The sequence below is a fragment of the Dermacentor albipictus genome, chromosome 4, assembly GCF_038994185.2.
Source record: "Dermacentor albipictus isolate Rhodes 1998 colony chromosome 4, USDA_Dalb.pri_finalv2, whole genome shotgun sequence".
In the NCBI taxonomy this organism is placed as follows: Eukaryota; Metazoa; Arthropoda; class Arachnida; order Ixodida; family Ixodidae; genus Dermacentor; species Dermacentor albipictus.
This window is the reverse complement of record NC_091824.1, coordinates 55,483,585-55,509,362: the sequence shown is the minus strand read 5'-3', so window position 1 is coordinate 55,509,362 and position 25,778 is coordinate 55,483,585. Positions and strand designations below refer to the sequence as shown.

At 43.5% G+C, this 25,778-nt stretch overlaps 1 protein-coding gene across 2 annotated transcripts in view; it reads right to left on the bottom strand.

The window, feature by feature from the left end:
• The window catches only part of Vps13 (vacuolar protein sorting 13C), a 240,439-nt gene that overhangs the window by 199,966 nt on the left and 14,695 nt on the right, over positions 1-25,778 (bottom strand). For both annotated transcript variants that reach the window (XM_070536982.1, XM_070536983.1), the window contains exons 3-7: positions 15,968-16,063; positions 8,081-8,182; positions 4,593-4,822; positions 472-552; positions 357-414 (exon numbers count right to left, since the gene is read on the bottom strand). In XM_070536982.1, the coding sequence (XP_070393083.1) occupies positions 357-414; positions 472-552; positions 4,593-4,822; positions 8,081-8,182; positions 15,968-16,063 (567 nt within the window). The remainder of the gene's footprint in view (positions 1-356; positions 415-471; positions 553-4,592; positions 4,823-8,080; positions 8,183-15,967; positions 16,064-25,778) is intronic.

Below are 25,778 nucleotides of genomic sequence, written 5' to 3'. Positions count from 1 at the left end.
TTTACTTATTCAAAGACTTTGCAGCAAGTAGTAAGCCCAACTATGACATGCAACATTCCTGCAAGACTACTTTCTCATAGTCAAGGGTTCGACTAAAATTTGTCTCGTCAGATAGCATTAAAAAAAAAGGCTCCATTTCTTTTTTAGCCTAGTTTCTAAAATATGTAGCAATCATACACTAATAATGTTTGTTTACTCAATACAAATTAATTAATTAATTAAATCAAAGTGAACTTCAATGCACAACTAAAATATATTGACAAATCGTCAATTTACCTCTAGTATTTACCCTGTTTAATTTACCGTGGGTATTTACCTTGGATCAACAAGGAACGTGCTACGAGAGCTGTACTTACTGTATGAAACGTCAGCAGGCCTGACAGCTTCATTACTAATCTTCTCTTGCAGCAGCGGCTACAAATAATCAGAAATGTCAGCTGCTGTGACAACAAACACTGTGCAATATACTACCTTTATCTTTGACTGCTCCTGCTCCATAAAAAGCTTGCAGTCTGGATTCCAATACAAGCCAAAGCTGCTGACATCAACCAGCTGAAACAGAGAACGTCACATGTTAACCTTGCTAATAACTGACCAGTGAGAAGCCACACGCAAAATTTCAAAACATAAGCTTATCTACATAGGCTGCCTAGAAGAGGCACTGATTACAATATTACAATTTCTCTTGCTTTTCTCATCTGATTGGCAAAGCAAATGTGAATACTGTGTTCCACCGAAGACTGTGAGCATTAGAGAACATTCTGAGCAAAACCACACCATTAAGTACTGTACGAACATGTGTATTGAATATGTAAATTACCCATGCACCTATTTCCCATGTAAAAACAATTGCTTTGTTTTTATTTCCTAAAAGACTCTTCAGCGTAAAGCACACCTAAGCAAACAAAAATTCTAATCACAATCTTGCATAATCACCGCAACTAAGGTCAATTAGATTTCAAAGACCATAAAACTTTGAATGATCAGAAAATAGAAGGACCAGAAGTTGGATAAAATATGGATCAAAACTGAATTATAAGAATTTGTGTGGACAGATACATACATGTACCACAATTTTAAACTTCCTTCTTCACAATCAAACAAAACTGAGTACTAATATGAAGCTAGTGGATACATTATAAAAGAGGGAAGAGAGAGAGACCCAGAGAACTGTGCAGTCAGTGTCAAAGTTTATGGATCGTGGGATGCGAGAAAATTACAATTCAAGTAGTTTGTGACCGTAGCCCGTAAAACCGTACAACACTATGTTGTTGACGTCTCCCAGTACAGACTGAAAGTACAAATACCAGGCAGTGTAACTAGGCTATGGAAATATGCAGTTCCTTTACCGATTCCCACAGTTTGTAAACTTTGGTGCTGACTGTACAGTGCGGTCCACTGCTAAGACGAAACTTTGGCTGCATGTTTGGGATATGGTATTCTCAAACGTGCGGCTGGGTTTGAGTTGCCACCTTGTGATGGTGCTCGTCAACACACATGGAAGCCTGAATATGAAATACTGGCACATCTGGCTAGTGATGCTTTAAGAATGATTTCCTGTGATCAGCTGCTCTTGGCCATACCACCCTGCTCTGAAATGCCAAGGCCAAGAAGCCTGAAATAACAGATTTAACCAAACGCTTAGTTTTAAATGACTTCAAAATGCTTTAAATGCTATATAGTGAACCATCAAAAAGCCTGTGGTTTGTTTGAATTAATGATAATTCTGAATTATTTGAGCTTAAAATATTGCAAGCCAACTATATCACAGAGGAATTGATTGGAACAATTGATTGAAAGACTGAGTGGAGGAATTGTTCACGGAGGAATTGATCATATGAGAATGCTATAGTTGGCGGTAACAGAATGCCGATTTAAAAAATGGAAGGAGGCTGCTGGAGATTATGGAAATAGCAAGTGGTCCCAGCCGTAGGTCGGCAAAATAAACAGAATTCGTTCAGCCTGACTCCCACAATATACCTTTCCAAAATTCTGGTCAGCTAGGCTCACTCAAATTCGAATTTAGAGGTTGGTCTGAGCCTGAGTGAGTAGACTCATGAGTGAGTTTACAGACCTATGATTCCAGCCTATGCCAACTCTTGATGTGAAGCATTTGTAGCGCACTTCTTGTGATCATCACCTGCAGCCCATTAAAACTTGCAGCAAGAAAAAGTGATCTCCCACCGACCTCCAACTACCCTGCGCTGCAACGACTGGTTTCATCCTATGGCCACAATTTTTTTTTTACACTCATCCCTACATTTAATCCTTCGCCCTCATCGACTGTTTCCCTACCCTTGGCACCAATTTTGCTGCTCTAATAGGCCATCGGTTATCTGTTCTACTCATAAGATAAACAGACCGACAGCACTCCTTGTTTGCTCATATCCACACTGCCATCTTCCTGTTGCCTAATATCACACTCATCATTTCCCTTTGATATTGCTCACTACATGACCCTTAACACCCTTTGAAGTTTTTCTTACCATGTTAGTTTCAGTCTCATACAGAAATATTAGCAGAATATACTGCAACTTTTGTAAGGATATATCAGCAACATGCTGTTAATGACTTCGAAGTACAGTGCTCAGCGATTCAACTATGACAATCAGCCCACATGGCAGGTGGCGCTTTTTTTGCCACAAATGGGTGCTGGGGACACTGAGCTGATGCACTGTGGCATACAATGAATGCAAGGGCCTCTGTCATGCATTGCGACTGCGTTAGGCCTTCGAGCAATCACCCCACACTCACCCGTGGCACAAAAAGTGCCAGCCGCCATGCGGGTCGATTGTTGCGTTTGAATCATTGAAGCACCTGCCAAATGCACACCAACCTATTTTCATTCACTAGTAGGCTTCCTTCCCATAAACCAGGTGCCCAGATCATGAGAAGAAAATCTGCGTACATGTAACCCCTTCACGCGCAGTATCCGCACGTGTGGACAAGGTTTATTTTTGCCAGTTTTGTTGAGTGGTGGCCAAAAAAAAAAGTAAGGAACATTAGGCTTTAAGTAAAATGCACCCCTGCATACCCAATATGCCTTCATTTCACTTCAATGTACGGCATATTGTTACAGACGACCACTTTACTGAGCATGCTATTATGTTTGATGGGACAGCCAATGTGCTGCGTTCCAGCAGCAATGAAAAAACAAAATTTCTTTCCTCATATGCATGCAAGGCTATATTTAAATTGTGCATGTACTTTAAACCCGTGATTCTCCATTGTTTTTATGTAAAAATGCAACATGGCTGACCACAAAATAAATAGATAATTCTTCTTTAATTATGATTAACTAGAAAATGCCCAAAGCAACATTCTACCACTTCATCTTTCTTACAATGGGGTGACAAACACTTCGGAATAAATTCTTGTAAATTTGACACGCCTGAAAGGGATAGTATCTCTCAAATGAATCTCACAATTAAGAGTACTGTACAGTGCTCTAAATCCTTTATGCTTAAAAACCAACCTGGATTGAAAATTAGAATGAAGTTACTTTCTGAGTTCAGAAATAAAACTGGGCCTTACTTCTACTTAGTGTTTATCGTGTCAACGCATATTACACATTGAGGAAAATTATTTGGCAAGTTTGTGTTCTACAGAACGTAAAAAAAGCAGGCAGGTGGGCGACGGTTGTTTCATATGCTGTTTCTATTGTCCCCAAGCCGCAAGCACAATGCATGAAACAAGAATAAGGCTCGTGTGAGTTTGTCGCATTTCAAAGCCTCGCCCCAACCGCTCCCTTTTTCACCATGCATTGTTTATAGAACAATAGTCTTTCCTTCTAGGATCGCACTTTCTTCTGCTGCCACAAGTTGAAAACAGAATGACCACTCCGAGCTATAAGACACGACAAGCATCCCCAAAAACATTCTCTTAGAAATTTTTCCACACCTAGTTTTTCTTTGCCATAACCATGGCTACAAGCTAAATTGCTAATGCTGCTGTGAGGCAGCAAATTACCCTAACTAAATGAGTGCGCAAAACAGAATTTAACTGAAGGAGCGCCATAGAAATCTGTAAGCTAGAAGAACACTGAAGAAAGAAAAATAAGTTACTGTTATGAGTGTAGCCGAGCAGTTCCGAGAGGCGGAAAGACTGTGGTCGGCGTCAATGGTTTCGCCCAATGAACAGAAACCACCGACATGTCCTGCAGCATGACCGTACACTCGGGATCACGTTTGCAACTGATGCCATGTTGTTTATTTTCTTGGCCTTTACAGGGTGATGCGAGTGGCGCTACGCCATGGACAGCCATCTAAAACAAAACCGTAACAGTTACCATCCTCCTGTTTGTAAGCAGAACCCTACAATAAGAAACGCCATCTAGGCACACAAGCATATTTTGCATTTCGCCGCCATCGTAATGTGGCCTTCACAGCAGAGATTGAACCTGCGACCTCGTGCTTAATTGTAACTCATAGTAGCTTATAGCAACTTTCTTCGAGTGCTCCGATGTGTTCCTGTGCGTTTTATAGGGTTTAGAGAACTTGAGAGCTTCGATTAACACCAAGAAAAAATGACAAGCCCAATATGTCACATTGGTACTCCTTTAACACCTTCCCAGGGATAGATTTTACACCCACCTTGTGCACAATCCTGGCAGACACATCAAGGACGCACGGCTCCCACTCCTCATTGGTCGTGTCGAAGGACAGGTTGTACAGCGTGATGCCAAAGGAAAACGGGTGCTCGGGGATGGTGAAATTGTCTTCATAGCGGATGTGGATGTTGCGGATGCGGACCTGCAGGTTCTTGATGATCTGTGCCGCCAATTTCTCAACGAAGGTGTCCTGCTTCTCCTCTTTGGGCTTGTCTACATATTCAACCATAAGCAGAGTCAAAAACCTCTTGCTGAGACTTATCGCGCAGACTGCACATAACCAGAGCTAGCTAACTACTAGCAAAATAGAATACATATACTAACTATTATTACATGAAAGAGTATCTATGAATCTAGGGGCAAAAGCCGCAAACAAATGGCTCCCTTATTTATGAAACATACTGTAAACCTGTGGCTATGTATTTTGAAGCACTGATAAGATTTCGTCCACTTAAAAAAGAACATCCACTGATTTTAATGAAACTTCTGCACCTTATCTGCTATGGTGCTAGAATCAACACAATGTTGCCTTTCTTGTGCAGGCTTTTTCACATGCTTACATTTTGCGATATTTATTGGCCAATAAATTATTTGCTGTTTATTTAGTGTATAGCAAACACTGCCTATAATTTCAAAACCGATAATTGTTTTATATAGTTACACAGTATGCACAGTAGAGATGTAGGCACTATGTGCAAAAGTTAAAAAAGATATTACATTATGGGGTTTTACATGCCGAAACCACTTTCCGATTATGAGGCATGCTGTAGTAGGGGACTCCGGAAATTTCTACCGTCTGGGGTTCTTTAACGTGCACGTAAATCTAAGTACACAGGTGTTTACACATTTCACCCCCATCGAAATGCGGCCGCCGTGGCTATGTGCAAAAGTTCATTACATAAGACGTGCCCAAAATGTGAAAGCCAACCTATAGTGAAGCAAGATAGAGATTTATTGATTGAATGACTGATTGGTAGTTGCCATCATGTTGAATGGTGGATGCTTATACAGAGCCAAGGTAATGGTCACTCAAGCTGCCTTGACAGTGGATATTTCATTGTATTCCATTTGGAACTACAGTTTTACCATTTTACATGTAAAAATAGAATGCCGAAGTACAACTTTTTAATTAAAAGGAAACAGAAACAAAGACCTTATTATGCAGTCATTCAACCTATGTCTCAACTTGAGAATACAACCTGAAAGTTTAACTTGCACAATAGACCTCAAAGTGACTAAACAAGCACAGCCACTGGATGAATCAAGCTAGCCAAATGAGGCGTCCCCTATGGAGGGTGTTCAGGAAGCTGAGTGGCGGCTGCATGGGATGTCAGCCTGGATAATCTTATCATGCAGGCCTTGCGCAAGTTTCTTATCTCTAATGCTTTGAGTGGGCGTGAGCAGTACACATTGTCGAACGGTGAAAAAGATGAGTGTTTACAATGATAGATTCACAGACAGGCTTACAACAAATATTTTCACGTTGCAGCCAATGCAACATATCATCTTTTATAATCACCTTACAAACAATAACTTGAAAAGAATGGCTTGCGACTTGTATGTAAAAATTCTGCAATGTGCTGGACAAAATCTGTACTTACACAGCTCCTTTCTCTACTAACATAGAAGGAGAGGCTAACATGCTCTATCAATAGGACAAATCTAAGCACTGTGACTGAGGCACTAGGAGCATTGGAAATGATTAAAATTTGCTGTGAGGAAAACATCATGATGTAAAAGTGAGAAATAAGGACTGCCACAGGGCACAGCCACCTAGAAATTTCTGTTAGTTTAAGCTGGCACATAAATAGGCTGATGATGATGATGAAGAAGCTGGCACAATTTCTATTACTGGTGTACCGCAAAGAAGTGTCAGTTCACCGTTACGTTTTTCTTCTTGCCTGCAAAAACATACTGCCTGCAACCAGGTGTAATACATACCACCAGCTTCAGCGTGCATCTGACACCAAACAACTTAAAATTCAATTAAATATTGGGGTTCTATGTGATTATGAGCACCACTTTTGCCTTTGTTATCCTTGCCACGATGCCACAGCGGAGGGCCCCGGGTTAATTTCGACCACCTGGGCAGAGACATAGCCAGGGATGGGGGCCCACAGGGCATGACACTCCCCCTCAGCCTTCCTTTGAAATTCCTGTGTACCAGGATGCTGCCTGCCCTAGGGGAGTGGCACGACCTCTTAGTGGTGTGGGTGCAGCCACTTGTGACCTTGTGCACCACGGGCAACTTGAAGTATACAGTAACTGTGCAACCGCTTCATTTAGGATCTCTGCGGCTAAGTCGTTCACCGACATAAAACAAACATTGTGAGCATTCTAGATGAGCAAATTGATATTCTAGATTAAGCAAACATTATGCCTGTAGCGTTCACTTTAAGCGGAATTTCCAGTAAGCCAGATTTTTCCAAGATTTCTTCAAGTTTGTCTTAAAGAGGCCTACCGTAACTTCATTTGTTAAGCACTAGATATCCAATGCTGGATTCACTATAGAGTAACAGCATGTGACCTGTCGTGATCCAAAGTCTTGGACTCCTTGTGTACTCTAAACCCTGCAGCCTTAAAGGATGTACCGATTGTGCAGGGTACTCGTGAAAAGCCTCTGCTTTGATATGCTCCAATTGGACACAGAAGAAAAATGTTAGTCTGACAAATCACACCCCTGACTATTGCTCTGAATCTTTTCTGAGCCAAGAGAATAAAGATTGCAATTAAAGACAGCAGCTCTCATCCTTAACTTTAATTAGCCGCATTGTTAGGCAAACGCATGTTACCCATGACTCATGGACTGGGGATTGTTGGCCCAGGACAGGAACCTTGCACGTAATTAGCAATTTTGAAGGTCACATTTTGCTCACCCGAATGTATCAGACAGTAGTGAAAAAGGGAGAGCACCAGAAGCCCACAAATGTAACCGTTGGAAATGGAACAGAACAGTGGAAAGAAGCAGTGAGCAAGAGCATCAGTAAATATTTTTGTAGGAAAGGTTAAAAGTGCTGCCAAGTCACATTCTCTTCAATTTTGAAACGCATTGTAGTTTGCTTTTCATTTTCAGTACTGCCAGAGTGAGAAATATCAGTGGTGGCTAGTTCGACACTGTCAAAGCAGTGGCATCACTCTTCCCTCAGATCAGTTCTTCGCAAATGGAAGCTGTAGCTGTCAATTTTGTAGCAATGCTAATTCTGATGCTATTCCTCTTCACATTTTATCAGTGGTCAGAACCACATTCTGCCCAGATGATGATAAGAATGGCACAGAAATGAGCAGAAGGCATCACCACTAAATCCCAGCCTTGTTCTTAACAGTAGTAGTGCTGTATCTGTCATATTAAAATGCGACCCAACCAACTTGGCTTCATGTTTGCCTTCAGTCTCCCTTTAGGGTGTTGCGAGAACATAATGCCTAAGGGAAAACAGATAACGGTATGTGATAACAGGGAACAAGGTTGATTACCTCTCTCTGCCTCTTGCTGCTTCACCAACTCGATTCGAGCAAGCTCCCGTTGCTTGGCTTCCCTCTGAAGCTTTTGCTCTTTGGCTGCATCATATTTCACTCCTAAAGAAAAAGACAAAGGCAAGAAGACAATTACTTACCACTGACAATTCAAAATTGGGTAATACTTTATTGTTTTCTTTTTTATGCAGCACTGGTCCCTGCAAAATTTCACTATCATACACACATGCTTCAAGAAAGTAGCTTTTGACCACCTTTTTGACTGAGTGACCCAACATAGACATGCATGAGCATCATAGGTGAAGCACACATGGACCACAACAACCATGCCCAACATATATGTGATCCGCTGTCTTGGTACCACAAAATTGTGATTTAGGCATGGGAAACTTAATGCATAGCCTATATTAGAATTTCGGTATGCTGGAGTTTCCCCAGCTGTGGGTAGTTCAGCAAACCATTTACTAATTAATTAATTAGTCTACTTTCATACAGACTTGTGTAACGGCCGCACCCCCAACTTGCGGCACAATATTTTGAAGAAAGAAATGATGATGATATGTGGTTTTTAATGGCGCAAGGGCCAGTTGTGGCCAAAGAGTGCCATGACAAATGGTAATTTAAAGGATTTATTCTGAATGGGGTGGACAGTGAATATATTATGGTAGGTGTGACATGGCTGTATAAGGGCATAAAAACTTTCGCTGTAGATGACGTAAATATATAGCTAGTAAAATAATGACACTGATTAATTATGGACGTGAACGATGGCAGTTGTGTTTTGATAAAAGACATACGAAAACGAGACAACAGTAACATTAAATCATCAAGACGGCCCTCGAATGCAAGGGCTGGTAATCACGTGTTAAAATTTCTTGGCCAAATTATTTTCAGAATGTTGGTTTCAGCTAAGAAATCTAAAACTATTTGCAGTTTAAAAAACGGTTCATCACTAAGAAAAAATGCAGGGTGAAGTGGTATATTTTCCCGATATGCAGAAGGGAAATACTTTTTCCTCTCTGTTTCTATTGCAGGGCACTGGATAAGAACATGGAGGACTGTCAGGCTATCGCCGCACCTACTACAAGTAGGACGATCCCCGCCAGTCAAAAGGTAGGAGTGAGTACTGTAAGTGTGTCCTATTCTTAATCGGCAAAGAAGTACTTCTTTGTACCGTGCTGTTTTGTCACTTATCCAATTCTGCAATCTTGGTTTTATAACATGCAATTTATTCAATGTTTGTGTATCCCACTCTGCTTGCCAATGATTTCTTAGTTTACGGCGCAGAAAGGGCTTTAGGTCTGTGGCAGGAATGGGGATATTTCCATCTGTGTCGCTAAAACTCACTGACGTAGCGTTTTCGTCAGCAGCTACGTTCCCTTTTATACCTTTATGGCCAGGTACCCAGCATAGTATAATCACTTGGTTGCACATATATGCGGAGCACAGCAAACTATACAGCTCATTGAGAACGGGATTCTTATGTTTTCGTAAGGTAATTAGCACTCTCACGACACTTAATGAGTCTGTAAAGACGACAGCCTTTGCGACATTTCTACGCCTTATGTGTTGAATAGCTGAAAGTATAGCGTATGCTTCTGCCGTGAAGATACTGGTGTGGGGGTTTAGTGGCCCAGAAGTTGAAAATGAGGGTCCGAGAGCTGCGTAAGCAACACCAGCAGGAGACTTCGAAGCATCTGTGTAATATTCGTCACAGGAATACTTTTCTTTAAGTTCAAGAAAATATGATTGTATGTGAGCTTCAGGTGCTTGTTTAGATATTTCTAAGAAAGAGATGTCGCATTTGATAGTTTCCCACTCCCAAGGCGGTGGAAGCCGAGTGGGGGCCATTAAGACATTCTCTAAAAGAGGGACCCTTGTTTTGTCTGAGAGTGCTTCCAACCGGAGGGACAGAGGAGGCCTAGTGGCTGGGCGGTTACGAAATAGCCTAGCAGTGGACAAGTCGCATATAGCAGAATGACAAGGATGTTTAACATCTGAGTTAACTTTCAGGGCGTAGGAGAAAGTTAAGTATGTCCTTTCGTAGTGCAATGACCATTCGTTCGATTCGACGTAGAGGCTTTGCACAGGGCTTGTCCTAAAGGCGCCTGTTGCAAGGCGGATGCCTAAGTGGTGAATAGGATCTAGCATTTTCAGAGCGCTAGGTCCAGCAGAATTATAGACTATTGCTCCGTAGTCAAGCCGTGTTAATATTAGACTTTTGTACATCTTTAAAAGGCATCTCCTGTCGCTTCCCCAAGATGTACGTGACAACAGCTTCAGCAGATTCATAGCCTTGAGGCACTTTGCCTTAAGATACTTTAGGTGTGGTACAAAAGTTAGCTTGCTGTCTAAAAGGATACCTAGAAATTTATGTTCATGGCTCACACATAGCCGTTCTCCATTCAGATCTATTGCGGTGTCCGCCAGTATGCGTCTCTTGTTGGAGAACAGAACGCATGTACTTTTTTGAGGGTTTAGCTTAAAACCATTTTCGTCAGCCCACTTAGACAGTTTATTTATGCAAAGCTGTACTTGTCGCTCGCACATACTTAGATTGCATGATTTGAAACCTATCTGGATGTCATCCACATATACAGAATAAAACATAGTACGTGGTATGACAGTCTGGATCGAGTTCATTTTGACAATGAAAAGAGTGCAGCTCAGCACACCACCTTGTGGAACACCGGCCGCTTGTGTAAATGGGCGAGACAGAACGTTACCCAATCTAACACGGAACGTGCGATTGGAGAGGTAACTCTGAATCACGTTCAACAAGTTGCCTCGAACTCCCATTTCAGACAGGTCACGGAGGATTCCAAAGCGCCAGGTCGTATCGTATGCCTTTTCCATATCTAAAAATACTGACAGAAAAAACTGTTTATGGACAAAGGCATCACGGATAATTGTCTCGATGCGAACAAGGTGATCTGTTGTGGATCTACCCTCCCTAAACCCGCACTGTAAGGGATCAAGTATATTGTGGCTTTCCAGAAAATGGATGAGGCGACGGTTAATCATCTTCTCAAATAATTTGCATAGACAACTAGTGAGAGCTATAGGTCTATAACTGTTGGGTGAGGAAGGGTCCTTGCCCTCTTTGAGAATGGGGATTACGATTGCTTCTTTCCAGGCAAACGGAATGTAGCCTGCGGAGAACATAGAATTGAAGAGTGACAGTAGTGTTTCTTGTGTTTCAGGGTGTAGGTGTCTGATCATCTCATACATTATTCTGTCACTTCCTGGGGCGGACTTGTTGCAACAGTTCAGTGAGGCCTGGAACTCAGCCATTCCAAATGGACGATTGTATACTTCATTGGATGAGCTGTTCCGACCCAAATTCTTCTGTTCTGCCAGTCGCTGGTATTTTAGAAATGTATCTGTGTAATGATATGTACTGGAAATGTGCTCAAAATGTGAACCTAGACAATCTGCCTGATCCTCAAGAGTGTCTCCTTGTGTATTTAATAAAGGTAAGGGATGAGTTTCGCGGCCTTTTATTTTGTTCACCCTGTTCCAGGCTTTTCGTTCGTCTGTGTATGAATTGATGCTGCTTATGTAGTTTTTCCAACTTTCGCGTTTAGCGCGGCGGCGCGTTCTTCTACCTTGCGACTTGATCGCCTTGAAATTAATCAGATTCTCTGTGGTTGGGGAGTTACGGAGGAGGTTCCAAGCCTTGTTTTGCTTTTTCCTGGCTTCCCTACACTCCTCATTCCACCATGGAATACGTCGTTTCGAGGGCGACCCATTTGTTTGGGGAATGCATACTGATGCAGCCTCAATAATGAACGCGGTTATGTATGCTACTGCGTCGTCTAAGCTAAGTTCAGAGATATCATTCCATGGCAGCTGTGTTATTTCGCGAAACTTTGTCCAGTCGGCTGAGTCAACTTTCCATCGAGGAAGATGTGCATGACACTCACTTTGTTTTTTAAGGTTTAGAACGATGGGGAAGTGATCACTTCCATAAGGGTTATTAATGACATCCCACTCCAGATATGGCACAATTGTACTAGACGCTATGCTTAGATCTATCGAAGAAAATGTTTTGTGTGTAGAGCTGCAAAACGTTGGCTTTTTCTTGTTCAGCAAGCAGGAAGTTGAAGAGAATAGAATGTTTTCTACAAGCCGTCCTCTCGCATCACAGCGAGAGTCGCCCCACAGTGGGTTATGCGCGTTTAGATCGCCAACGACTATGTAAGGGTGATGCAGCTCATCAATAAAGCTTTGAAGTGTTGTGCTAGAGAGTTGATAACTTGGGGGGATGTATATGGACGCGATAGTAACTAGTTTATTGAATAGCACTGCTTGGATAGCAACTGCCTCCAGAGGAGTTCGGAGTTGCACTTGCCGACAGGCAACGCCTCTGTCTACTATTATTGCTACCCCGCCGGACGATGCAACAGCATCATCTCGGTCCTTCCGGAAAATAGCGTATTGCCTAAGAAAGTTTGTTTGAGTAGGTTTAAGATGTGTTTCCTGAACACACAGCACCTTTGGATTGTATTTGTGTAAGAGTTCTTTTATATCATCGAGGTTGTGGATCAGACCTCTCACGTTCCAGTGTAATATTTGTGCATCCATATTGTTTGTGTTTATGTGCTGTGTGTCAAGAGGTGTCAAGGTAGAGAAATGACTCACGGAGCCGTTTCAGGCCCCGTGATTATGGTACGGGTTTTGTCTTTCTTGGAGCGGTCGCGAGACTCGCGCCGCTCCCGAGGCGCTGGATGCGCCTTCTGGCTCGGGGTTGTGTCCATCGACTCTTGGGAGCCGCTGGACTTCCGCTCACACAAGCGGGGTGTTTTCACCTTAGGCCTTGCCTCGAAAAGCAGGGCCTTGGAGACCACCAACCCAGAGGTCGATGGACCCTCCTTCAGAGATGGCGCAGCAGAGCCAGCTGCTGTCGCCTGGGGGGCTGGTGGCTCTGCCGCGGCCACATTCTTTGTGGTCCGGGCCAAAGCCGGAGTCTGTTGCGGCGTTACCCCCTTACGCGCCGCAGCAGCATACCCTGCGGTATGAAGAAAGGAAATGCGCTTTCGCGCTTCCTGGAAGGAAATGTTCTCTTTTACTTTGAGGGTAATTATTCCTTTTTCTTTCTGCCATGTAGGGCAAGCCCTAGAGAAAGCTGCATGTCCGCCGACACAGTTGGGACAGTGGAGTGCGCCATTACAATTATCTGAAAGGTGACCCTGGACACCGCACTTTGCGCAAGTTTGTCGGCCCCGGCAACTTTGTGAGCCGTGGCCATACCTCTGGCACTTGAAACATCTCCGAGGGTTTGGGATGTATGGTCGGACTCGAACTTTAGTATAGCCTGTTTCTAATGTTTCTGGCAGCACACTGGACGCAAAGGTAACGATCAGATGTTTAGTTGGAATTTCTTTGTTTTCCCGTTTGATTATAATTCTCTTTACTGTGGTGACGTTCTGTTCCTTCCAACCTTCTAGAAGTTCTTCCTCGCTGAGATACAACAGGTCGTCGTCGGAAATTACTCCTTTGCTTGTATTCATGGATCGATGTGGAGTCACTGTTACGTTTACATTACCGAAGGAGACCAGATTTGGGAGCTTGTCATGCTGTTGTTTATCACGGACCTCAAGCAGGAGGTCACCGCTAGCCATTTTTGTGACTTTGTAGCCTGGGCCAACTGAGTCAGTGAGACATTTCGCAACCGTGAACGGCGATATCATTCTAACTGTCTTTTCAGGATTTTCACTATGAATAACGTGAAATCGTGGGAACGTTTGCTTAGGTTGACAAGAAAATAGGAACTTTTCTTCGGTGCGTCCTCTTTTGTTAAGAGGCCGATCAGACAGACGGGGGAAGGATGATAAATCCATACATGTTTATTTAATTTCGGCAGCCATGCCAGCCACCCACCATCGAGCCCAACAAGGGGACGCTACAAGACCCGAAGGAAACGCAGACGCCAGCTGTACATAGCCGCTATAACCTAATATAATAGACCCAAGGTTGGATAAACTACACCAGGTTAACCCTTGCCGCCAGGAAATACGGAAGTAATAAGAAGTGAAGAGAAGACAGAAAAGATAAAAAAGGTGAGAGAGAAAGACGAAGATGGGGAGAAGGACAGGAAAAGGCGACTGCCGATTTCCCCCAGGTGGGTCAGTCCGGGGGTGTCGTCTACGTGAAGCAGAGGCCAAAGAGGTGTGTTGCCTCCGCCGGGGGGCCTTAAAGGTCCGAGCACCCGGCATCGGCTCAACCCCCAGGATCCCCCTTTCCCCGGACACGGCTAAGCCGCGCACGGCTACACGCGGCAGGGTCCCACCCTCGTGTGCTCGGGTCCGTGGTGTCGCAACACACCAAACGCCTGCTTACGCAGACGCCCCTGCGGGGATTTTGAAGAAAGAAAAATTACATTGAGGAAGCAATCGCACTCAGTGCCCCGATGCCACAAACGCATATCGGCGAATTTTCACATGCTGTATACTGTGCTACGTAGCAGCGGTACTGCATGCCGCTGGGTTAAAACATTCTAAAACATTCTAGTAACATGTGGAAGATGACATAATGAACAAACAGCACAGAAAAATAGGACTTATGGAAGACAACAACATGGGCACCATGAACTGACAGTTTAATTGAAGAAATGGAAATATATTGTATATAGAAAAAAAGGCGAAAAGCAATGATCATGGCCAATGCAAAAAAAATAATAAAGATACCTGCGAGTCATTAGGCGCCAAATAAGTCAGGAGCTACGTCTGGCCAGCAAATATCCCAAACCGCACCATGCGGGCAAACCGAAGGCACTTGTGAAGAAAGCAAAGAAGCTAATACCAACATCTAATAACCAAAAAGAAAAGAAAAACAGAACTAATGGCGACAATTATAAAATAAAGTGTGGCAGGTGACAATGTGCTTAAAAATTTAAATGTATGCTAGTTGTCAAGATACTGGATTTCCTTGTCATGCCGTGAAACAGACTGCATAATAGCACCGCATAACCTCTCGTTTCAATTATGCACGTTTCCAAAATCGCATGGGTTCACTGTGCACGGTATTTGCAAATTCAAAAGACGAATGTCAGTTTATGAAATTCCCCTGACCTGTAGAAGAAGCTATGAGAGGCAAATTGGAAGGTGTCTAAATGACAGGTTGTGTGAACATTCTAACTTGCTAAAAGGCACACAAGGCAGCACTTCGGCCTTGCATTCTAACGCATGCGGGCATTCACCTCTGTTTGATAGAACTTCCACAATTCACAAATGCCACGAACAGCAAGCACGTGAAATCTGGGAAGCGAGCATCATTCAAAATAGAGGTTCCGCATGAGTTACTCTTCTGCATGGCTTCTACTGTACGACAAGGAGATTCTATATCTCGACAACTAGCATCCCCATTAATCTTTATGCCCACTGACACCAGCCACGCACCTTTTTTACCACTGCCCCATCCCTTTACTTCAGTTCTAGTTGTTTTTTTTTTAGTTACATAGTTCCTTCTTTTTGTTGTCTGTTATCCTTGCCTTTGTTTTTCTTTGTTTACAGGTGCATTCAGTCTGCCCACGTGATGCAGTTTGGCACACATAGATGCCAGCCGGCTGTAGCTCTTGCCTCATTTGGCGCCGGATAACTCAAAGCTTTTGTTGCGTTTTCTTGACGCTGACTACCTGTTGGCTGATGTTGGCTTTTCTTTTTCTGTATATATTTCCATTCCTTCGAATAAAGCACCAGTTGACAGTCTCGCCTATGTTGTCATCTTCCATAAGCCATGTTTGTCCGCACTGTTCATTCTACATGTTGATCTTCAACTAACTAGCCCAAATCATCACTCTTGTGAAAGGCAAGCTATCAACATTTACAGTTTTCAACTTTTGAATAACTATGTGCAAGGAATGGAGCATAGAAGCAGAGGACTTACCTGACTTTGGAACTATGACCATGTAAATGCCTTCCACCATGGCAGAATAAGTAGCACTGTACAATGACTGCCATGGTATCTTCAATGTGAGCTTTTCTGAAAAAGCAAGAAAGGTTACTAAAGTTAGCACAAATGTTCCAAAATCCGGGTGAATTCATCTTTGAAAATAGGTTTACTCCAACTTGACATAACAAATTAAAACAAAAGGATATAGACATTTTGCGACCTATGCAGGTGGCATCTTTATAAATTATGTTGAGTCAGAGTAAACCTATTCTAAATAAGTAGTACATGCGCATACTTGAAGTCGAGGTTTTGACGGAAGCCCGTCTGGTGGGGAGGCATCATGAAGAAGGGTGAAAAGGACACCGACCACTGAAAGAATACAAGAAAAGACGTTTCGGCTCCCCTGACAGGAGCCTTGTTCACAAGGAAATCAAGGATGTGCGGCACAATGTTTGTATGGCTTTAAAACATGACGTAAGCAGCGCGTGGAGATTGGGGGGAGGGTTCCGTCATTCCAGTTGAGGGTGCTATCTGTGATTAGAATATTAGATATTAGAAAAAGAAAGAAATTTGACTTCAAGACACCACTTGGAATTCCTCCTAATCTAAATGACAGATAGCACCTTCAACCGGTATGACGGAACCCTCCCCTCCATCTACATGTGCTGCTTACGTCATGTTTTAAAGCCATACAAACATTTTGACGCACGTCTTTGATTTCATTGTGAACAAGGTTCCCGTCAGGGGAGCCGAAACGTCTTTTCTTGTATTCTTTCAGTGGTCAGTGTCCTTCTTTTTACCCTTCGTCATGCGCATACTTGCTTCATTGCAACCCAAAATTGCCACTCAAGCAAGCATGGTTGTATTTTTGGGGGCAAGAAATATTATTTACACTTAAAATCCACCTCTGTAACACCATGAGAGAGTGCCTTCCATTTCCTAAGCATTATGCATTACGTGCACAAATCCGTACACAACATATAAAATTCAGCAACAACTGCAACACTTTAGTACTGTGGAATGCTCACGAATAAAACATGTGCGTAAAGTGCAACAAGGAGGCACTGTGTACTAGGAAACAGTGGCGTCACAAGGGGGGGAACATTGCCCTGGGTGCAGCCTGCTGAACAGCGGCTGTGCTGTGATTGTCCCTCCTGCCTTTGTTTTCTGCTCAGATCACAGCTGAATGCGGTAAATGTTGGCGCTCGGCACAGCTGAATGACTGATTAAGAGGCATATGTAATGACTCTAGCCACACCACGCGAGAGGTGATGCGCATTTGTGGCTTAGACTTGCTCTTCTTTATGTGACCGTTTTAAAGACCCTCCGCTGGGCTTCTTCTTCTTATTTATTTATTTATTTTGATGCCTACATTTGCCCAAAGGCATCACAGTAGAGAAAGTAACAATACAAAGGATGAATAAATCATGCTAAAATAGCAAAGTCAAACGCTGCAGTCTATAAAGACGTACATGACCAAAAAAAAAATAAAAATGACAAGTGCAAGTATCAGTGGTAGCCTGAAACGTCATGAATAAGGGCCCACAAGAGCTGCATCAAAGCTAGCATATAATAATACAATGGAAAGAAAAGATATATATATATATATATATATATATATATATATATATATATATATATATATATATATATATATATATATATATATATATATATATATATATATATATATATATATATATATATATATATATACACACGTCAAACCATAACAAGCCAACAAACAATGACACAAAGAACAGCCCAGAGAAAGTTCTTACTTGTTCTTAATTGATGTAAAGAAATGATAAGCGGCAATGAGAGTGGACGAAAAAAATTGGCCACAGGTAGGATACGAACCCACATCTTCACATTATGTGTGTGTTGCTCTTACCACTTACCAGCTACCACGGCGACATTTTAACGTGATAGCGTTAAGGGCCACATGTCACAGAAAATCCCGTGTTGGTGTTAGCGTCGGCAGCCATGGCTGAAAAAAATTGTTTCAAACCACGCAGGCCCTCCATGTGTTGCATAGGCACTATTGAACTAACTGAATTTCTCAAAGTAAAATGTGTCATAAGGTATTCATAAGGTATGACTTATACACAACCTACAGACATTATAGTGTCAGATTGTAACGTGAATATACGATAAAACAATTCTGTTAAACCAAAATTTGAAAGGAGTGGAGCTCTTGCTCGGTTCCTTGCAACACGATCAAAAAAAGAACCAGAAATTCGCCTTTATGCATAGCATTCGCCACCAGCGTTTCCAGAAACATTACGGTTCCATAAGCTGCAATTGCTGGGACGCATGAGATGCAGTCAAGATTCTTTTAATGCTATCGCATTCCGCTCTTAAAGGCGAAGCTTAAGCATCCTCCCAAGTTTTTATGATCCACTTTGTAGGGTATCTTTTATGTCTGTCTGTTAGAATTAACATTTGGAGTGTTAGCCAGAGCTACCACTCATGACTATGGCAGTGGATGTCGAGTATCCTATCTAACGCACACGTAGCACACAAACTTCTTGGGTGAAGGCAGCTGGTCAATAAACCCACACATGCCACCTGACGACTTCAAAGCTGTCGGATTTGCGACCCTCTCTATATAATGAACGAGAAGAAGGGAAACCGAGGGGCACAATTTTGGGAAACTGAGGGCCAAACTGAAGAGAAACAGCTTTTTCGTCCACTTTCATTGCAATTTATTTATCATTTCTCTACTTCAATTAAGAAATAAAAATAATTTCCTCTGTGTTGTCCTTTGTGTCATTGTTTGTTGGCTTCTTATGGTTTGACTAACAAAAAGCGTGCCCCTCGGTTTCCCGTCTTCTCATTCATTCCATAGCAAGGGTCACGAATCCAGCAGCTCTGATACCTTCAGGTTGCATGAGCAGATTTATTGACCAGTTGCCCTCACCCCAAAAGTTCACGTACTATGCAACGCCTGCGGTAGATAGGATGTTGTCCATCTACTGCCATGGTGGTGAGTGATGGCACTGGCTAACACTTCCAGGGTTAGTTCTAGCAGACAGAAACGAACACCCAAGAGAGTAAACGGAAAAATGGCACCCCGGTAGCTTAACTGACAAGAGCATTACATGCATAATGATAAGATATTGGCTCGTATCCCACCTGCGGGCAGTTGTTCTTTCATCCACTTTCTTTTATTTACCATTTCTCTACTACAATTAAGAACTAGAAATAACTTCCTCTGTGGTGTTCTTCGTGTCATTGTTTGTTGGCATGATACGGTTTGACCAATAAAAATTTTGTCCCTCGGTTTCTCTTCTCATTCTCGCATGCGTGTGTAGACTTGAAGTTCAACATTTCGACAGAATTATCAGTCTGGTTGGGAATCCCTAATCCTGCACGTGCATGTGTGTGTGTCTTATCATAAGAAGCTAACAAACAAAGCCACCAAGGACAACATGGGGGAAATGACTTATACTTACTAATTGAAGTAAAGAAATGATAACTTAATGAAAATGAAAGTGCATGAAAATCAACTGGCCGTAGATGGAATTTGAACCCGCCTCTTCACATTATGTGTGCAATACTCTTACCAATTGAGCTACTGCGGTACTGTTTTCCTGTCCACTCTCTGGTGTATTTGTTTTACTATTAGAACCAACCCTGGGAGTGTTAGCCAGCGTGGCACCACTCAAAAACCTAGGCGGTGGATGCGGAACACCCTTACGGCTGCAGGTGTCACGAGTACATGATCTTTTGGGGTGACAGCAACTGGTCAATAAACCCACGCATGCTACCTGAAGACACCATTGCTGCCAGATTTGAGACACTCGTAATGCAATGGTCGACTAGAAAGAGAACTGAGGGGCCCTATTTTTATTATTCATATCATAAGAAGCCAACAAACAAAGACACCAAGGACAACATAGGGGAAATTTCTTTTACTTAGTAAGTGAATTAAAGAAATGATAAATTAATGGAAATGAAAGCTGATGAAAAAACTGGCCGCAGGTAGGATACAAACCAACGTCTTCGCATTACAGATGTTCTCACAACACACATAGGAAAGGGGCTCAAGACTTAAGAACAATATAAAGTTCAAAACAACAGTTGTTTTGAACTTTATATTATATTTTTTATTTATATTATATTTTATAAGACTGGTGGGCTAGTTGGTACTGCATAACTTGAGGTAAAGGGCAAGAGAGCATGTAGGACAACAGAAGGAGACGAAGAAACAGTGCTACTGACAACTTAATTTTTATTGCACATGGACGAAGACAAAGCGCTACTAACAATTGAATTTTTATTGCACACGGTTAACACATGTGCAATAAAAATTCAGTTGTTAGTAGCAATGTGTGTTTGTCCCCTTCTGTTGTCCTACATACTCTCTTGCGCTTTACCACAAGTTGAGGACAATGTTTGGGATAATATCCAGGCCTGGGACAGTATTAGTACTATTTAGATTTTGCATAAGCTTTAGAACTCCATAGCCGTCTATTACGATCTCAGGCGTCAGGTCATATGCAGGGCATGAATAATCCAGCAACTCCTGAGGCATAGCCCTAGAACAGACAGACTCAAAATACCCGCTGAAATAGTTTGCCTCTACTTTTGCATTGATATTATCCACCACTCAGATAGCCTGTGTTATTTCTACCTGTTCAAAGTCTATTTTACTTTCACTGTCTTTAAAACCTAAAGCTTTGAATAGTTCCCTGTTACATTCAACTGCAGGGTGAAGTTGTTTACAGGCAAGTATCAGGTGTTCAGCCGTTTCCTCCTCATCTCCACATGCCCCGCACAGCAAACCTATCTCCTGGTATCTGGCTCGGTACGTTTTAGTCCGCAGTACACCTGTCCTGCTTCAACAATGAGCTTCCCTTAGAGTTATCGTAAATATTTTCTTTGGCTATTTCTCACTTAAACGTCTAATGCTGATTTGGTTTGCATCTCTGTTTTCCACATACCCCTCTCTGTCTCCTTAACCTTTTTCTTGACGGATGATTCCTTACCTGTCCCCCCACTGCTGCCCAAGTATTTGCTTGACAATTATCTAGTTCGCTTCCTCCACCTTGTGACAACATTCCTCGTGTATAAGTAACTGAAAACCTTCCTAGCCCACCGCATTTCCCCCATTTTTCTCAATCGCTCCTAAAATGCTACCTTGCTACTAGCCTCTCTGCCCTTGAAAGTAGACCATCCCAGATCCCCCTGCACCCCAAGATTTGGTGTCTTGCCATGTGCTCCCAGAGCGAGCCTACCCACACCACGTTGCCTATATAGTTTCCAACTGTTGCTGGGTCTCAGCTCTCATACATAGAAGTGCATTGGCAAAAGTCAGGCCTGGAACCATTACCCCCTTCCATATCCCTCGTATACCTCGTACCTATTGTAGTTCCACAGTGCCCTACTCTTCATAATCACTGCACTTCTGTTACCTTTAGTCAAGATATTTTTTGTACTCTGTCAGATACTCAATGCCATTATTTATGCACACCCCAAGGTATTTGTATTTAACGACTATCTCTAGCGTGGCCTCCTGTATATTATGCTCGCCGCAAATGTTATTAAAAATCATGACTGCTGATTTTTCTTTGCTAAACTTCAAGCCTAATCTGTCCTTCTGTACCACATATGTCCACCAATCCCTGCAGATCTTCTGCATTGTCAGCCATTAATACAATATCGTCCTCGTACATCAGTCCTGGTAATGACTGTTCAATCAATTTTCCTTGTTTGAAAAATGATAGGTTGAAGCCAAGTCCACTTTGCTGCATTTTGGCCTCTACACCTTGTAGGTACAGCATAAACATCAGAGGTGACAATGGGCACCCCTGCCTAAGCCCCCGCCGAATCATTACAGGCTCCGAAACCTGCTTGTCCCACTGTATAATCACCCAGTTACATTTACAGACATCTTTTAAGAAATTGGTTACTCCATCTTGCACTCCTAAAGTTTCCAGAATGCCCCACAAGCCCTCTTGAAGCACACAGTCATAGGCTCCCTTGATATCCAAAAAAGCCAGCTATAGGGGTCTGTGTTCCTTTTCAGCTATTTCAATGCACTGTGTTAGTGAGAACAGATTGTCTTCTAGCCTCCTATGCTTCCGGAACCCATTTTGTAGCTCGTAGCTCTCCAAGTACCCCCTCGTTCTCTACCCATGCCTGCAGTCTGTCCTTTATAATCTGCAAAACCACCCTGCAAACCATTGACGTCACTGTTATAGGCCGGTAGTTATTTATGTCAGCTTTGTCCCCCTTTCCCTTATACATAATTCTCATTTTACTTAGCCTCCATTCATCAGGTACTTTACCATCCATTAGCATTTTGCTCACCACCTCCCTTAATGCTTTCTTAGATTTCGGGCCCAATTTCTTTATTAACATAATTGGAATACCATCGGGGCCTACCGATGTGCTACTTGGTACCCTCTTCTCAGCCCTTTCCCACTCTCTTTGTCCAAGCGAAAGCAATGGATTGATTGGGCTATGCCTCTCCGACATACTGCATGTACTATTTCTCTGTTCTGTAACTTTCTCCCTCATCATGGTTCCTATATGCTCCATTTCCTCCTCTCCTTCTAACCGAGTACCTTGAGCTGTTACTGTATACCTCTGTTCTAGGCTTGTCCTATTACCCAAGGAGTTCAGATGTTGCCAGAATTTCCTAGCTGCCTGTTTATCTTTTTTGTTGCTTATTTCTGACAGCCACTGGGACCCTCCTGTCTTGATTTTCTCTTTGATCAAATAGGATGCTTCCCTTCTGCATTTTATGTAGCTTACCCATTTCCTCTCTACTTCTGCATCAGGTTCTCCCTTACTTTTGGTATACCTGTGTTCCCTGGAGGCTTCCTGACGTTTCTTTATGGCCTTCTTAACCTCTTCACCCCACCAGCTCTTGAGTTTTCGTATCCCTTGCCTTGTTTTCCTGACTCGCGCCTTACCTAGCTCATGCTCAAATGGTATCATTAACTTTGGGTAAGTCCAATCAGTTTCAGTACCCTCTGATATTTTCTCTTCAATTTGTTTGGCCGCTATTTCCACTTGGTCTTCTGAGTAAAGCCGCTATTTCCACTTGGTCTTCCTCACGCGTTGTTCGTGCTTTAATTACCCTCTTAAAGCTTAACTTGATACGACTGTGGTCGCTACCTATACTTCTGGAGCCCTGTTCATCTATAACCATGGCTCCTAATCTATCGTACATACTATGTGACTTTAACGCATATTCTATTGTCGAGTGTCGACCCCCTACCTCCCATGTTATGATCCCATCACACATTTCAGTAGAGTTACAGACAACTAAGTTAAGCCTCTCACACATATCCAGCAGCATGTTACCTGTGGAGTCTTTGTACCCACCCATATTTTCAACATGCGCATTCATGTCTCCTAAAACAATTATCTCACATTTTTTTCCTAGCTCATTGATGTCCGCTGCTATACAGTCCAACATTTTTTTGTTTTCCTCTTTAGCATTTGATCCTGTCCAAAGGTATACAAAGCCTAGAAGTGTTTTCGCCCATGCTACTTTTCCTTTTAGCCACAAATGTTCCTTGCATTCCTGTTCGACACTTTGCCAATTCATATTTTTATGAATGAGTGCTCCAATTCCCCCGCCTTTTCTGCTACCCTGCACTCTGTTGCAGTATTCCCATACATAATCAGGGTTACAGGGCAGTTGTTCCATGTCCCTAAGATGTGTCTCTAGAAACCCATAAACCATTAAGTTCTCCTGCCTTAGTTGTTCTTTGATTTCCTCCCATTTTAGCCTATTTCTTCCACCTTGCATGTTAATGAACCTTATGTCTGACTTAATTTGGCTCTGGTGCTTATTCCTGTCACCTCTCCTACAGTACCAATGTTTGCTTGTTTGTGGCTCCTGCCTCGAATCGTCCGCGCCTACACTGCTTCTTTCAGGTCTCTCGGTCCTCCTAAAAGAGCTGCTGCCTGGCGACCCATCCTGCCCCCTATCCTTTTGCCAGTGGCACTACTGTAATGAATGCCATCCTGCACAAAAGGCCGGAAGCCGGCTCCGTACATGTCCCTGTTGACCTCCATCACGCTGTACCTGAGTCGTCCGCTCAGACTCCTAATGACCCGATTGGCCTCAACCACCCTCCTTTCTACCTGGTAAGTCTGGCCTTGGACCTCTGGGATAGTGCGTATGGTCACATGCACCCTCCCGGAGGCCTCTCTAAGCTTACTCGGCCCAGTCTCAATGTGCCTCTCAAGGTCCTGGCTTCTCCCCTTAAGCACGTCATTGAGCCCAACATGCATAATGACCAAGCTGTCACTCTCCTTGCTGTCCCCTACCACCCTTGCTGTCCCCTACCACTTCCCGTGCCTTGGTCATTGCTTCCGCCATGCCCTTGCCATTTTGCGCCTCCAATTGCACTCGCTCGTCCGCCTTCACTCTCGCCATCATGCCTTGCTCAGCCCTCACCACCTTGGAGTCCCCTATCACCAGGACCCTTCTGCGTGCGAACCGTTCGACTCCAGCATATGTCCGCTGCCCCTCCCTTTGCGCCCGCTGGCGCCCCTGTGGCTGCAGCGTCACCTCACTCGGGGCGTGTTGCGCTGCTTCACTATAACTACACCGAGTGTTGCTCTGCTAACGCCACCTAACGACAGGGTTACTTGGGCGCAATAAGGAGACGGCTCTTAATTCCTCTTTGCCTCGGAGTCGGCAAGCGGCGCGGACATCCTGCGTGTGTGCCGATCCATGCTTCTCCGAGATCGTCTCGTGAGGTCTACCCCGAAAAGGACAAACATGATCATTCAAACGCGCTGCCGTTCGCGTGACCGTACGCGTGAACGACCAGCCGTTGTTGTCCAGCATGGGGAGAACATATTTGCTCGTTATTCGGTCGCGGTGAGTCGGACTTCCGCGATTTGTCGCGCGCCCATCGGCACCCCAACGTGTTCCTCTTGGGGCATCGAACAATAATTTTAACAGTTCTGCTTCGTTCGAGACCTTTTTTTGAACCGAAGGGTAGGGCTGCAGCGTGGATTTTGATCGCTAGCGTCGGCGGCATGCTTTCTTAAGCGAGGTAACGGTGGCTGTAGTGTGTTTGAACTTTTCAACCTGCTAAGCCTTTTCGCAAATGATTTTTTAAAATGACATTCGTCGGTACGAGAGCCACGTGGTCTACATCCTCGGAGAGTGAGGCTTAGCACCCGCGGAGCATTGGCAAGCCTTAAGCGAGTGAGTACGAAAGCCTTGTGGGTGGTCCAAATTTCTTATGTAAATAGCTTCTTCTATCTCTGACTCTGATGAAGTTGCGGCTCTGGGAGCCGGGTGGCCGCGGGCCACAGGTGGCACTACGGGCTGACTGGTATTTCGGCCTGGCACCAGGCGACACTTACACCATCTGGGACGGTGGGCGCCGTCAACTCGGATACTTTGTACACCGAGCGGGGTAGGACCACCTAATAGAGCTGACGTCTTCTCGCGGCTGCCTGTTTTGCGCCATTTTGGGTGTTGTTTTTTGGATGCCGGTTGTTGTCCAGGTAGCGATAAGGCTTTACGAAGCTGCCTGTCGCATGTGGAGGGACACAACCTGGTGGACCGTGGCGTTGAGGTGTTGCACTTTGCTTCCCTCATTCTAGTTAGCCTCGCACGAATTGAAATTATTCGTTCAACTAAAGGAAGCGAGCTTCGTTCACGTGAACTTAGTATCTGAGTAGCCCGCCCAATCTTTTGCTAGTCGAGTTGAACATCACACCACATGGGCATGCAGAATTTATCTCCCTTGCACTACTTTACTGCTTGCCGAGTGCGTTGAGTGTACGCGGCGTGTGGAGTCACCCCTGATATGCTGTC